Here is a 16,274-nt window from a genome sequence, read left to right as displayed (position 1 = left end):
GAAGAAGAAGAAGAAGAAGAAGAAGAAGAAGAAGAAGAAGAAGAAGAAGAAGAAGAAGAAGAAGAAGAAGAAGAAGAAGAAGTAAAGAGGAGTTGGCCAGTGTCAGCTGGTAAGATGCCTCATCAGGTGAAGACACAAGTCTCATGACCTGAGTCTATGCCTGGAATCACAGTGGAAGGAAAGAACCAACTTCTAGAAGTTGTTCTCTGACACACACACACACACACACACACACACACACACACACCACATATTCATCTGCATGTGCATACAGATATTTTTAAAATTACCAAGTGTGGGGCTCACACCTTTAATCCCAGTGCCTGGAATCCAAATGCAGGCAGATTTCTTTAAGTTTGAGGTTAGTCTTATTTATGTATTGAGTTTTAGGCAAGCCATAGCTATCCCCTCCCCCCTAAAAGACAGACTTCAAGGCCCTCCAACGGCTGAAACAAACACCTGTTCTTTTCTATTGAAAGGGCTTCTAGTATCACTGTAGGTGAAAGCATTTGGAACTGTGTGTGTGTGTGTGTGTGTGTGTGTGTGTGTGTATGTGTGAACGCGCGCCCATGCTCATGTGCATCACAGCAGCATGGCCTGGCTTTGGGAGTCCTAGGTATTTCCTAATCTCTTCATCCACAATTCAAGTTATGGGCACAATGAATGTAGCCAAATGAGAGTTTTAGATGTAAGATGAGAACACACAAAATGAACTCACCCCTCCTTTCTCCCCACCCCCACCCCATGTGGTGACTAAACCCAGGACCTTGTGCATTTATTTAGGCTGGAGTCCTACATTCCCAGTCCTTGTCACTCCTAGCTTGTCTGAGGTCTTTAACATAGGACTTTATATTTATAGCCAAAACATTTTCATTAAAAGGGCAGAGAGTGAGAGAAGAAATATATAAGCCATGAGAGAGAAGAAGTGAAGCTTAAGAAACTTCCTACTAGGAGATGAAGTAGAAGTCTGTCTCCTGAGCCAACAGCCTCCCAAACCCTGAGAGGCAAGGCCTGAGAGAGTAAGATGGCTGCTGAGAGCCCAGAAACTGTTTGCAGGAAACCTTATTCATGAGGTGGCTTCTCTGTGTGAGGATTTGCAGTCTTCTCCAGGGCTGCCCGGCTAGCTCTCTTCCATGAAAGGCCAAAGAGTCAATAAGGCTGTCCTACCAAGCAACTGACAAAGACAGTGGCTGGAAGGCCACTGTCCAAGGCCCAGTCCAAGAAGAGTACATGGTGGTGTGGTAGTTCTTGGTTCTTCAGCCACTCTGTGAGTGTGCTTGGGTTCTGGGGCCTTCCCTGTGAGACCCCAGACCACACACAGAGCTTGCAGCAGTTCAAAGCAGGCAGCTTGAGCAAGGGCAAGGGCCTCTCCAGTCCTGAATGCACTGTCTCTCACTAGTCCAAATCTTGCTTTGATTGAGTTATAGTCCTTTTATTGCTAGCGGGCTATCAGTGTTGTGGGCGCTGATCATTTGTGAAACCTGGGAAACAACAGCAAATTGTAAGACTCTTATTTTCAGGCCAGTGACACTTTTGCTATATTTCTTTTAGCAAAAGCAATGGCAGATGGAGGAAGAGGTGGGTATGCCTGGGGCTGAGAGCTCTGTTAGGATGGTTTTTGTAAGGCCCACTTCTATCATTTTAAACCTTAAAGTTTAAAAAAACCAAACCAAACCAACAACAAAGAAAACCAAACTACAACAAAATAACATACAGAGACACACAGGTGTACACCCCCCCACACACACACACACACTATGGCTCAAAACTACTATCTTTGGGACCAGTAGGATGTCTCAGTGAGTAGAGCTGCTTTTACTCCCAAGTCTGATGATCTGAGCTCAATACCCAGTACTAGTTATTCTGCCCTACCACAATGCATGTGTATACACAAAATAAAGAAATGCTTAAAAAAGAAAAAAAAAAGATGCTAAAACCTCCTAGCTTTGAGTGATATTGCTTCTTGAAGCACTTCCTAAGATGACCTGATTATAAGTGCATACAGGAGTCCAGAAGCGATGGACCACTGGTGGGAGGATGCTCCAAGACGGAAGGTTGATAATATCTGTCTCAAATTGCATGTTGATCTGTGAGGCCTGAGCTGATCTGAGGGACTATTGTGTCCATACCTAGAAGGTTTTGTTTTAGGTTTCAAAGTTATAAACCAATTGGGCATGCTAGAGTTAAAGATCTCCAGGCTAGCCTTTGAGATACTGTCTCAAACTCTCTCTCTCCCTCTCTTTCTCCCTCTCCCTTTTCTTCACCCTCTCCCTCCCTCCCTCTAAGTAAACTAAATCTACAAACATTTTTGTTCAAATTACTTTCTTTTTGGTGTTTTAAAAACAGGGTCTCTTTACATATCCCTAGATCTCCTCACTGTGTAGACCAGACTGACTCACAGAGATCTGCCTGCCATTTGCCTCTGCCTCTCAAGTACCAGGATTAAAGGCATGCACTACTGAGCCTGGCTAAATAATAATAATAATACTTATATTTATTATTTGACTATGATTTTGAACTTCTAGTCTTCTTGCCTCACTTCTCAAGTATCAGCATTCAGATGTTTGCCACTATATTTTATTAGTAAATGTAAAAACAGACCATAGATGAGGGCAGAGCTGCCCTAAGAAAGGAGGGGGGCTCAGGAACCAGCCTTGGACCTCCCCACCTCCACACAAACACGTGCTGTGCACGCTCTCGGTCTCACTGGTCCTTAGAACTCTTGGTTGCCAAATCTCAGGGACTATCCTAGCTTCTTCATCTGTGGCATTGTCGGGTCACTGGAGAACAGACAAAACAATCGAAGGACATGGGACAAATCCCTGGGAGTGCCAGGATCAGGCTGACGTCTACAAAAGCCTACAAAGAGCAGCTTTTTGCACCAGACTCTCTGGAGGTCTCGTCTTAGATGCTCTCAAGTTATCTTTATTGTCTGTCAGGTGAAGGTGGTTTCTAATTCCCACCCACAAAGTAGAGCTTGCTCACGATCCAAACTACAATTGTAATATGCCCATAAAATACTGTAGGCACAGCTAGCGAGATGGCTCTGTGGGTAAAGATGCTTGCCGCCAATTCAGATTTAGACCTGGACTGGACTGGTCAGATCTAGACCTCCCTTGAGCACAAGGTTCTAGTGCCCTCTTCCAATTGGAGGCATGGTCTTTACTTTCTTCAAACCTCTCTCTCTCTCTCTCTCTCTCTCTCTCTCTCTCTCTCTCTCTCCTCCCCACCCCACCGTGTGTGTGTGTGTGTTTGTAGGCTGTGTATTCTCAGGATCAAATTGATCTGTCAGGATCAGGCAGATGAGAAACATCTATGTTGAAGGAAAAAAAAATCAACTCCAAGGGCTGGGGCTCAGTTGGCAGAGCTCTTCCCTGTGTGCACCAAGCCTTGCATTTGATCTCAGCACTCATATACCAGGCATGGTGGTACATGCATATAGTCCCAGCACATTGAGGAGGTAGAGGTAGGAGGATTGGTACTTAAAGCTTAGCCTTGGCAAATAGCGAGTTTGAGACCAGAGTGGACTATAAGACACCCAGTCTCGAAACAGCAGCACTGAATCAAATCCAGGAACACAATATGAGCCTGGGGATGAGATCTTAGACCTGAAGCCAGGGAACCACAGCCTCTGTCTTGCACAAGCCCTTTGCTAAGGGCCGACAGATACAGGGTGATCTTTTTTCATGTACTTTTAAACTTACGTCGCTGGTTAGTTATTCGAGAGATAGGATCTGTAGTGAGCCTGGCCTTGGACTTTCAGTGTAACTGAGGATGACTGGGAACTTCCCTTTTCTTTAGTCAAGGTCTCTCTCTGTGTAGTCCTGGCTGTCCTGGAACTCACTATGTAGACCAGGCTAGCCTTAAACTCACAGAAATCGCCTGCTTCTTCCTCCCAACTTTTGGGTTTAAAGGCATGCTTGGAGTAAGCCATGATCTTGGTTTATGTGATGCAGGGGATCGCTAGGCAAACCCTCTGTCAAATCATCCAAACCCTCAGGCCCCCGAGTTTGTGACTTTTTGGAGAACAGCACTTACTGTTTCATGAAGCGAATTCGGGCTCTCCTCCGCACACCTGGAAGAGCAGAGCAGAGACAAACAAGTCAGAGCTGGTTGGTGGATCACTGGCATCAAAACCTCAGAGCCCGAGAGGAAGGCAGCATGGTTAGCCAACGCCCGAGGCTTCTTCTGGGGTGCTAGGGTGGTCCCCAGATTCCTCACACTTCTCACTTTTGTTGCTTGCTTATATAAGTTTGAAGTGTTTAAAAATTACTCAGTCATCCATTCCATGATTCTAATAGCCTTCATGAATGCTACCCTACTCTACCCATCTCACGTGGGTGGAAACTGAGACATGGAGCATGTGAGTTGTCAAATAACTTGCCTGAAACCATGTAGCTGGTGCCAGAGTTTTAATGCATTTCCTCTAATCCAGTTTGTACCTTAAATAAGCTTTCCTGGAGACTGGGGGCCTAGGACAGTGGTGGGACATCAGGCCTGGTTCAAATTTCAATAGCACAAAACAAAGGCCATTGCCTTTTTTTTTTGCATCAGGCAGCAGCAGAACTTAAAAGGCATCCAAAGCAGTGTGGCACAGTCCTTCCGAAATGCAGTGAGGAAAGAAAAGCGTGCTGTGTTTGCTTCTTCAGAACATTTTTCTATGTTTTGGAAACAGAGTCTTAGGTGGCCCAGGCTGGCCTCAAACCTCAAATTCACTATGTAGCCAAGGCTGACCTTGAACTCCTGATCTTTCAACCTTTGCCTCCAAAGTACTGGGATTACAGGCATGTGCACCAGGCTCAGCTAGACCACTGGGGTTCTTATAACAGGGTTTGCAGAGGATAACAGTGTACCAAAGAATTTATGCTCTCAGCTCTGTTCTCCGAGGTGGGGGCCACAGCTGTTAAATCAAAGGAATCTGTGACCCGGAAAATGTAAGAGACACTGATCTGGTTGGTGGCCCTGATGTTTCCTGCTTCCCTTTATAGATGCCCAGGGAGAGACGGTGATGTGCTCGAGGTGGCAAAGGTGACCAGGACCAGGGGTAGTCTGGCCTCTCCTCTAGGTCAGTGACTGCAGAGCCTGGGTGACAGAGGAGCTAAGAGCAGCAGCCATGTGAATCTCCCTGCAGTGTCACTGGGGAAGGGTGAGCTCTTTGGGGTACCCAGCTTTCATGGCTACTGGCCATGAGCCCCCATGTAGCTAGCACATGAGTCCCAAGGACATTATAGATAGCAGCTTTTAATGCATCTCTTGTATGTAGGCAATATTTTACTCCTGGGTGAGTCAGCTGAGATCCACTGAGACCAAGATCAAAGTCATTTGAAGGTAGAACAGTGAGCTACAATGGACTCAAACCTAGCATTCATCTAACTGCTGACACAGGTGGAATCTCTGGCTTTCTGGGTCGGTGGTGGGCCTGTGTGTCTCAGTGGTAGAGAGCACCCAACATGCCCTGAGTTCAAGTTCCTGAACTCTCCAAGTCTCTCAAAAACAGAAAACTGCTGTCAAGCCATAAGGTTTGCTGGCGGTAGGTTTACTATTTATTCTGCTACCGCAGTGAACAAAGAACTCCTGGTATACACACACTTCAGGTAGCAAAGTGGGGGCCCTTCAATGTCCCGCAGGCACTGACTCACAGTAAAAGTGGATGGCCACTCCGAGGGATGCCAGCAGAACCAGGATGCAGGCTACCAGCAGGCTGAGGGTAGTAAGGCTGCATGTCAGGCCTGAAAAAGACACACATGACACACACATGCAACACTGACTCGGACACAGCAAGGAGCAGCTCATCCTCCCAGAGAGTATCACTGGCCGGCTTGTGTGTTTCTTGACACCCAGTTTCACTATGCAGTCTTCATTTTGTAGCCCTGGCTGACCTGAAACTCACAGAGAACTATGTGACTCCTGTCCCAGGAGGCAGCCCCTCCTGGTTGCATTTTAAGCAGAATGGCTTCTGGCTCACTTTAAAATTCACTTTAAATATCACTGAGATAATTTTATGTAGAAAATGCCGTGTTACATCTGTATTTTTTTTAAATGCTAATAAGACTTGGGAGCTGTTTCAAAGGGAGTAGACACACACCATGCCTAGTAATATGGTTTTACTATTCATTAAAAAAAAATCCTTTTATTTGAATTTCACACACACACACAAAAAAAACAGACAGCTATATTTTCATTGTATTTTTCACGGAGCTAGAATGCTCACAGACCAACATTGATAATTTGGCGTCCTTCCCCTTTGCATCTAAACCCCCCAGTGTTCAGTGTTTACATACGTGTATGGGTGTGCACATGGTGTGTGCACACACGTGTGTGGGTATGGTGACCAGAGGAGCATGACAGGTGTCCTGCTCAGTCACTTTCTACCTCATTCTCTTAAGACAGTGTCTCTCACTAAACCCAGCACTAGGTTGGTGGCCAGCAAACCCCAGGGGTTCTCCTGTCTCTGCCCCACCCCCAAAGTCAGGGTTACAGGTGTGTGTTGCTGTGCTCTGCTTTTTATGTGGGCACCTCAAATTTGAACTCAGGGCCACGTGCTTTCATAGCAAGCACCTTAATCTGAAAAGTCATCTCTCTAATTTCTGTCTCTGCTTTTTGATTTTTAAAGATAAAGTTTCCTGCCTCCCAGGCTGGTCTCTAATTCTCTGTGGCCAAAAATGACCTTGAACTTCTGATTTTCCTGCCTCCACCTCTCAAGTGCTGGGCTTACACTTGTGGGCCACGATGGCCATTTATGCAGGGTTAGAGGTTGAACCCAGGGCTTTGTACATGCTAGGCAAGCACTCCACCAACCGAGCGACATACTTGGCTGCTTGGTTTCCTCCTTTCAGTACAGTGGACTGTACTGTATCCATTTCTGCAAATGCATCCCTCCCCCAACCCCTTTAGTCAGGCCAGCACATCTTTCCCCAGCAGAAGCACAGGAAGTCCTATGGAAACCCTGGAGTTTAGCCATCAGTGGAAATCTTAGCTGTTTCCTGGGTGTTACTTTTATAAACAGCCCCTCAGAGAACATTCTGGCATGCTTCTATATGTAGGTGCCTTCCCAAGGTAGAAGCTGAAAATGGGGACTACTAAACCACAGACGTCCATTTGGGTTGTAGTCAACTGCTGGATACCTTCCTTTACATTCCCACCCCACAGTGCACCGTACTGGCCCAGTTTCTGTCAGTCCTGTGTGCCTTCGTGGGAGAGAGAGGGAGATGACTGATTTTACTCCAATCCCAACTCTGGGTGGGCTTCAGCCTATCTGCTCACATAAGCCACTTACATGATCGTTCTGTGAGTCAGATATCTGTTCACTTACCTGATTTTCACAAGCTATTTAAACTGTAGGGCTTGTGTTCCTAATGTCCTAGATCCTTCTCCAATACTCTCTGGCCTTAGACCAGCCCGGGAGTTGGTCTCCCTACAGGGCTGGGATGCAGAGCCAAGCCTCGGGGGTGAAAGGACAAGTCTGGGCTCCAGGTTAAGAAGTCTAGAAAGCCCTCCACACGTGAGGGAGGAAGTGAATGTGGGCTGGGTATGTACGATGCACCAAGGACAGCACCAGCTGAACGCTTCGGCTTCTGAGGACAGAGACAAGGAGTTGCTTTACTGTTCCCTCTCACTTCATAGTTCTGAGAAACTAAGGCTGGGGATACAGCTGGTCTTGGGGGCACTTTGCAGAGCTTGGCAAATTGGTCACAGCTTACCCAGTTGGTGAGCTGCAAATGAGGGAAGCTGATGGCACGCAAGCTATATGTCCACGTTTGCAAGGTGGTGGAGCTAGGGGCAGAGTGGCAGGGTCTGGAGAGTGGTGGGGCAAACAAAGCTCCTTTGGAGTGAAATGGCAGCCAGAGATGCTGTTGTGGTTGGAGGAGAATGGTTACTTATTCCAACCGATTGCTGCCTCTCTCTATATATAAAAGTGTTCTCTCTCTCTCCCTCTCCCTCTCCCTCTCCCTCTCCCTCTCTCTCTCTCTGTCAGAGGACAACTTGCAGGAGTCAGTTTTCTCCTTCTACCATATGGGTCCCAGTCGAACACAACCAGGCTTGGTAGCAAGCACAGGTACTAGCTGAGATATCTTGTGACTTCAGTTCTTCATCCCACACGTGCCCTCGTAGCCCCTCGGCCCTGTCTTGTTGAGGAACAACTGGGTTGTGAGCACTTTTCTGTGGGCTGTGTTTGGCTAGGGTTGGTTTCCTTAAGGTCTTACTCTGTAATGATTTGTGAGTGTGGCCTGACTAGATTGCGAGTTAGTGTCATACACAGGGTACCTTTTGTTGTCATCATTTTGGATCTAGAGAAATAGGCTACAGAGCCAAGACTTTGTGTTTGCTCAAGGAGGAAGGAAGGAAAGAGAAGTGGGGAGGGAGGAAAGGAAAGTGGAAAGCTACCTTTTTTTATGTGAGTGCAACAATGGAAAACGTACCCTTCTGGGTCTCTGGGTGGGGGAACGGGCATTGCTTCTTCTTCATCTTCAGGGTCGTCTTCTTGGTTGGGGCAGTTGTAGGAAGGACATCAACTATAGAAAGAAGCAAGACCTATATCTTAGTCAGGTAAACAGCAGGACTTACAGACAGACTGTGTGCCTTTCTTCTAGGCATTGATGCCCTCATGATTGTTGCCTTGGCTGCCACAGAATTTCAGGTCACAGAGCACAAGAATTCATATCTGGTTTCTCAGTCCTCAGATAAATGGTGGGGATTAGCTAGCAGGGTGTCCCGAGCAGAGCCTTGTGCCCATCATTAACAACCGTGCAGTCTCGGCTAAGTTGTCTGTTCCTCAACTTCCCATTTGCTGCAAAGAAGAGGACTTTTGCCAGGCAGTAATGGCACTGGCCTTTAATTTAAGCAGTTGGGAGGCAAAGGCAGGTGGATCTCTAAGTTGAACTTGTGATTTTCCTGCCTCCACCTCTCAAGTGCTGGGCTTACACTTGTGGGCCACGATGGCCATTTATGCAGGGTTAGGGGTTGAACCCAGGGCTTTGTACATGCTAGGCAAGCACTCCACCAACCGAGCGACATACTTGGCTGCTTGGTTTCCTCCTTTCAGTACAGTGGACTGTACTGTATCCATTTCTGCAAATGCATCCCCCCCCCCTTTAGTCTGGTCTTCAGAGTGAGTTCTAGGACAGCCAGGGCTACACAGAGAAATCCTGTCTCAAAAACAAAAACAAAAACAAACAAAAAACCCCCAAAAACAAAAAACCAAACCAAACCAAAACAAAACAAAACAAACAAACAAACAAAAAACAGAGCTGGCTTCTACTTTATTGTGAGAATTAAGAGAGCAGTGTGCCTAGTGAAGTGTACTATAGGCATGACTATGATTGACAGAAGACCTGGGGTTGCTGTCCTTATTGTAGCCCAGTGTGGTAGCACACACCTTTAATCCCAACACTCAGGAGACAGAGGCTGGAGGATCTCTGTGAGTCTGAGGAGGCTCACATGGTCTACATGAGTTCCAGGACAGCCACGGCTGTATAGAAATACCCTGTCTCAAAAGACAAAACAAAACCAAGTGAATCGACACCTTGGTCCTTTGGCATGACCGATCTCAGCCTTCTCTGCAATCCCTAGGCCAATAGAGCAAGCCCATGGAAAGGAGTCGGTTGGTCTTCCTACATGAATAACACTGGCTGAGAGAGATGGATAAGTGCTGTGCTTCAGGCCCTTCTCCTTTTCCTAGATGGCCTCTCCTCTCCTCAATTTTGATCCAATGTCTCTCACTGAGGGGTGGGAGAGAGGAAGGAGAGGACAGTGGGACTGACTCACTGAGCAGAAAGACCACGAGGTTCTGAGGTATGGAATACGGGACCATCTCCACCCTCCACTTTGTTGGCTGACCAGCGAGGAAACAGATCTCCTGCATACTACTCTCAGCAGAGAAGTAGGTGAGGGGCTAGGAGAAACCAAAAGACCATTTCCCATACCACCTTTGACAGAACATTAACCACATTTGGTCACTGCAAGTTTTCTGACCATTAGTGTCAAAGAGCTGTTGCAAAATGACAGCCAATAGCACTGCCGAGGTCTAAGAGTCTGGACCTGGTGGCTGTTAAGTCCTTTAAATGCTCATAACCCCTAAAGTCTATATGCCTCATTGTAGCACTCAAAGATGCAGGGGTCTCTCAGCTGTCTCTGAGCTGGGGGTGGGGGGAGATAGCACAGCAGCCTGGTCTGATGGGAGGGGTAGAGACAAGAGAGGGTTGTTCTGTTTTAATTTCATCTTGCTCTGAGTCAGGTTGCTCCCTGATTTGTGAGTTCGAGACCTCTCCCTCTGTCTTTTTTTGAGAGGGACAAGTCCTTCGAATCCATAGTGTTCTTAAAGGCCTGAACAAGGCCCATTTTCCCAATACTCTCTGTATGTCTCCTCTAAAACACTGGGACCCTTCAACCAGGCAGGTAGGCTTAGGCTCTGGGGATCTGTCACTGGGGGGATTGTATCAAAGAAGGAACTTGGGAAGCCACTGCTGTTCCTGGGCTGTTGGACAGTACATAGGACTTAGAAACATGGACGCCAGGATAGGTAGAGATGGAAAATCACCATCCTCCTGTCTCAGACCCTGAAGCACTAGGAAGGCACAGGGCTCCTTGAAACAGAAGCAAAACCAAACCAACCAACCAAGACCCAAAAAAACAAGCACAAAGCCCATGTTTCAAAGTGGGCTTCTGCCCATCCTTATTTTACCTAACCCCACCCATCCCCATAAGACGAGAGACCAGAGAGGCCATGGAGACCTCGCTCTGTTTCTGGTGCCACTGTTGTGTTTTTTATAACTCTGGCACTATCCCCAGCTGTCCTTAGGCGGAGGGGCCTAACTTCTGGGGATGCCCGGGGTGCTCGTGACTTTCAGTCCCCAGGCGAATCTGAAGCAAGATGATGAGAGTCCAAGTCCTGGGTTGAGCTGAAGAGAGAACTATAGCCAACCACTGGCCTGAGAGAATCTACGCTGATCCCTTTCCACCCCAAGAGAGGAATGCTCACTGTCCAGTGTGGCTAGTCTGAACCCAGATATGCCGTATGCATAAACTATATATCAAATGCTGCGTATGGAAAAATGCTGTTGAAATGCTAATACTGTTTTGATAAGCTGGGTTCAATAAAATGCACACATTCCTTCTTAACTAGATGTCTCTTAGAAAACAGAAAATGGTGTCTGAGGTTTGCAGTGTACTTCTGCTTAGGATCGTTTATTTCATGAAACTGCAGCTTTGTAGAAGTTGAGGTGAACCAGCAGCTGCAAACTGAGGCTTTGGGAGGGAAGGGCATGTGATGGATTGGTAGCCAGACTAGACCTGGGGACCAGCTTCTTTGCCCATTGAAGCCCCAAGTGTGGATTTGAGCCACTGAACCCCACAAAGAATGCTGAGGACAACTGCTTTTCTGCTACCTCAGAAACAATGAGCATGCGCCCAGACAGTGAGAGTCCGTATGTACTCAGGGTCCTGAGATTGCTGTCTTTGTCTCCATCAGAATCATCAGCACCCACCTTTGACTGACCTACCTGTTTTCATCTCATCTGATTCCCATCTAAAGAGGGAGAACAAATATACCACCTGCTGGGTGGGTGGAAGTATTAAGGGACCCAGCTGTATGCGACCCTCAAAGGCGTTTGGCCTGGGTGACTCTCAATGTATCTTTTCTATTAGTCTTAGAAGTGGTGTGATTAGTCATGGCTGCAGAGTGAGGCTCACTGAGAGTAGGCAGCTCCAGTGCCCGGTGTGTGAGTGTGTGTGTGTGTGTGTGTGTGTGTGTGCATATGTGTGCAATCACATGTGTATGTGTGCATGTGAGTGTACATCTGTATGAACAAGCATGTGTGCATATGTGTGTGTGCACATGTGTGTACATGTGTGTGTGTGTGTGTGCTCATTCACAGCCTTGAGAAAATTCTTACCCACAGTCAGCTTCGTCCCTGTCCCAAAGACCATCTTGGGACTCCCAACCATCGCGCAGAAGTAGAAGTCACTGTCCTCTGGCTTCACATTCGTGATACTGAGAAAGGGCCGGCTTGAGTCTGAAGACTCAAGAATTATATTTTTCTTCTTTTCCACTTTTTCACCATACAAAACTCCTTTGGAAGAACTCCAGGAGGCCAAGAACTCAAAGTACTTGTCCTTGGTGGGGTCCTGGCGCTCCCGCAGCCAGTAGATGCTTGTTAACTTAGGGAAGCTTTTAACCTCACAGGACATCTTTGCCGTATGGTTGGTTTGAACCAGCAGGTATGAAGGGGTCTGAATGAGGGCAGAGCTGCTCCAGAGAGCTACAAGAAACCAGAAGACATCAACCAGGCTGTTGCTATACACACACAATCTTAGCACTCTGTGGGTGGAAGTACAGGGCCAGAACTTCGAGTTTGGTTGCCTAGTGAGTTCAAGGCCAGCCTGGGCTACCTGAGAACTTATCTTAAAAAAAAAAAAGAAAAAAAAAAAAAGAAAAAAAGAAAAGAGGTGGGAGTGGAGAGGTGGCTCAGTGGTTAAGAGCATTGGCTGCTCTTCCAGAGGTCCTGAGTCCAATTCCCAGCAACCACTTGGTGACTCACACCCATCTAAAAGGTTAAAAAACATAATTTTTAAGAAAGGAAAGAAGGAAGGCAGGAGGGAAGGAGGGAGGGAAGGAAGGAGGGAGGGTAGAGAGAGGAGGGCTTGTGAGGTGGCTCAACAAGTAAAGGTGTTAGTACCAAGCCTGACCCCTGAGTTCAACCCCCTAGCACAGTGGTGGGGCCTCAGAATCACAGTAAGTTCATGTCACAGGCAAACAGGAGGAATCTGCCTGGTGAAAGAGTCAGGGTATTAACAGCACTTGGTGTCTTTTGAACTCAGAACTCACAAACATTGACTGCAAGGCACGCAGTTCTCTGAGTGTGCCTTGACTGTGGCTTTTGGTTAACAACACACCTCTATGTGTGGCCCTTGGCATAAGCTATCTTGGTGGAGTCTCACACTGGTTCCAGGATTTTTAGCCCCCCTCCCCCATGAGAAAACACTGGCATGAAGCTACCTCGTTTGGAATTTCACTGGATTCAATCCAAAGAGCCAAAGTCGAAAGCCAAAGCGAGTTGCCCACCTCGCCTGTGTAGGTAGTCCTTCAGGGGCTCTAAGCAGCTGGAAAAGTCCTAGGGCAAGCTGCGAGAGAAATTTGGAGTCACAGGCACAGAGTGGTTTACACAGTCTGAGATGTCTGGACCAAGGGGAAGGAGCTGACCCTGGGAGATCATCACACCCCAGTCCTGCAATGGGTCTATCACTGACTTCTCCCGCCTCCGGGTAGGGCCGTTATTACAGATGCAAGCTTGGAAGTTCATTTTGTCTTAGATGGGAAGACTGGGCAGGCAGAAGGAGTTGCAGACATGGCCATGAACATAGCCTTTGCCCTGTAGCAGCTGTGGGACCTCAGAAGTCACCAAGTTCTTGGTGGCCTGTGAAAGAAGGGCAGCTTGGCTTGTCACTACTGTCCTCCTTGCTGTTGACATTTGGAAAGGAAAGAAAGGAAGACATGGTGGTACGCACTTAGTATCCTAACACTTGAGAAGCTGAGTCAGGAGGATTTCTTTGAGTTTGGGGTCAGCCTGGGCTACATAGTGAATTTCAGGGGAGAAAAAGAGATGTGAAGTCATATGTAAACAGAGAAGAGCTCACACAGGTAATCGTAATCATATGCAGACACTGGAGGTCCCTGTGTGAGCACTCACACAGGTCCATTCTGCCGGCAAGTCTAATGGTCTCAGGAGATAGATGTTCTAGGCACCAAGAGAAGTCTCAAGGAGGATCAGACCAAGTTTCTTTTGCATCTAAGACCAGGAGAGTGTCAACAAACCCATTTGATCTAGAAAGCCCTTTTTCTTTGGCTTGCAACAGAGGGCCACCCTGAAGATCATGGCCAAGATATAATGCCAAGGACAGGCATGGTTAAGCAGAGGCCAGAGGCGGTGTGAGCCCAGAAGAAGCAGCTGCTTGGCATTAATCCCTGCCTAGAATTGTGGCTCGGGCCTTCCCTGGGACTGATGTGATGAACTAATCCCAATTCCACCCTCAGACCACTCCGAGCCTCTGATCGCATGGAAAGAGTGACTACTCCCCTGTGGCTGAGGTGCTGCTCCATCTCCCTTCCCCGAGTTTCAGGCTACCATTTCTGTCCCATCGCAGCCATTTTTATTGCGTTGGGTTACTGGCCTCTTTGGAGAAGTTAATATAAAGTGATGATGTCCATATAGATCAGCACAGTGTGTCAGGCACAGTGCGTGTGTTGTCTGATTTAATCCTCACCAAATCCTATGCGGAGAGACCCATTTTACACGGGAGCAAACAGAGCTCGAGGGAAAGCTGAACTCAAGGTCCCACAGTCTGTGTAAAGTGGACTGGCAGTCAAACCGGGGTCCTAGGACTTGGGTGAATGAACTCCGAGCCTCCCAATTGAGGAGACCTATACTCAAAGTGGGGCCACAAATACCCAGATGGCAGGGGCCTTTCCAAATTGCCCAGAGGGCACACACAGCCAGGCTTTAGGTCATATACAGTCTCATTTAATCTGCTTGGTAGCCCAGGACTCCATTTTCAGAGGAACCTGGTATTTCCAGAATGATCAGAGGTAGCTTTAGTGGCCTGAAAGAATCTTGTTTCATTTCCTATTTTGACCAGTTTAGCTAACCTGTTCAGAGGCAGGGACCGGCCTCCCTTGTTTCCCTCAGTAGTATAATCAGTTGGGGGCTTTAGTAGGTACCAGACCCATGGATATTGGAAGTCTTCTTCTAGAAAGCAAAGTCTCTGGGTTGACCACAATGACAACATCTCTTTAGGTCACATCTCTATGCCAGCTCCAACATCCCAACTGCAGTGCCGCTTCTTGGGGGAGGGGGGCGGGGGGGATGCTGCAAAGGACACTGGAGAGTCAGGGGGTCATAATGAGTATCCTGCCATAGTTGTCCAATTTCCTAGAAGCACTTCCCCGGAAGTAATAAGAGTACGTCTGTAGGACCTCTGGGTACTTCACGGGGCACATCCCGGTGGGCACCCTGAACATTTCCCCTTCGGTTTTAGATCTCTCTCTTCCCTTTTCTTTCTTCCATTTTTCCTTCCTCCCTTTTAGTTCAGGCTGTAGGACAGAGGTGACTTCTGCCCTAGGCGTCTCAGACCTCTCTGGGTAGTGAGAAGGAATCTCCATTCCGGGTTCAGGGTCTCTGCCTACCGGCCTCCCCTGTTCCCACAGCCCAGCTCCTGTCTATTCCTCCTGTTGCTGAGACACCAGGCCTAAGTTCCCTGCTCTAGTGCAGATTTGGGGTAGCCCCACTCTGGGTCTTACCTGCCAGCTTCATACTGAAGACCAGCCAGAGCCATGGCTGCATCTTGGCGCTTTTGGGGACACTGTTTCCCTCAGTGCTCAGTCAACTGAAAGGTGGGTTAGGAGCCAGCTTGGGCGGGTGGGGCACCAGGAACGTAAGTGAGCTAAGAGGGCGGGGCCACCAGGGCAGGGGCGGAGTCGTGATGTGTGTGTGTGTGTGTGTGTGTGTGTGTGTGTGTGTGTGTGTGTGTGTATCGAGTGCCTTCATCTTCATCCTCTACAGCATCAAAGCCTTGACTTTTCAAAGAGCCCACCAGGACTCTTGTTTTCTGGTGAGAGGAAGTGATAGATCTCAGACTCAGTCATGCCAAGGGGTTGCACCTGTGTGATGCCTCTTGCCCCAGGGGAGAACTCGGGACAGAACCTCAATATCTTGGGACAACTGAGTCACAGAGGCCAGCATGCGCCAGGCCTCATGGTTTTGTGAAGCTTGGCCCTAATTCAGACACGTCTTTACATTCGTTCTTTCTGAGCAGCTGGAGGAGGGGTTTATCTTGGTTTGAGGACACAGTCCATTGTGGTAGGGAACACGTGGTGGCAGGAGACAGAGGCTTTGTGTGTGTGTGTGTGTGTGTTTCTCAGCAAGGAAAACAGTTATGGAGACCTCCCAGTTCAGAGTCCAGCTGGCCCTGGAGTGATGGAGACCCCTTGTGAGGGAGGAAGGGAAGTTAGCCAACACAGAGAGAAAGGAGGGAGAGAGGCAAGCTGGGGTGCCACGGAGGGGCCCAGACCTTGCCTGAAAGTGAGGCAAAGCCAAACCAGGACCTAGAGCCTTACGGACTGGGGTGTCTGTATGTCTCCCCTCCCCTGCCCTGCCTTACAGTGCTGTATGCCCTGAGGCTTCTTCATCAGTTTTGAGATCAAAGCCCCATCAAGAACCCATGAAGAACGGGGAGGCCTGTGGAGGCTGGCAGAGGTGAGTTGAGAGATCTGCTGTCCAGAG

At 48.0% G+C, this 16,274-nt stretch overlaps 1 protein-coding gene across 1 annotated transcript; it reads right to left on the bottom strand.

The window, feature by feature from the left end:
• Positions 1-841: 841 nt before the first annotated feature.
• On the bottom strand, positions 842-15,404 carry Cd8b (CD8b molecule). Its single transcript, XM_021165687.1, has 6 exons — positions 15,293-15,404; positions 11,892-12,257; positions 8,421-8,513; positions 5,640-5,729; positions 4,039-4,075; positions 842-1,481 (listed from the first exon to the last, which is right to left on the bottom strand). Exons 1-6 carry the CDS (start codon positions 15,333-15,335, stop codon positions 1,469-1,471), a joined length of 642 nt encoding a protein of 213 aa, XP_021021346.1. The 5' UTR covers positions 15,336-15,404; the 3' UTR covers positions 842-1,468.
• Positions 15,405-16,274: the final 870 nt, after the last annotated feature.

This window comes from Mus caroli, chromosome 6 (assembly GCF_900094665.2).
Source record: "Mus caroli chromosome 6, CAROLI_EIJ_v1.1, whole genome shotgun sequence".
NCBI lineage: Eukaryota > Metazoa > Chordata > Mammalia > Rodentia > Muridae > Mus > Mus caroli.
This window is presented reverse-complemented; position numbering and strand designations above follow the sequence as displayed.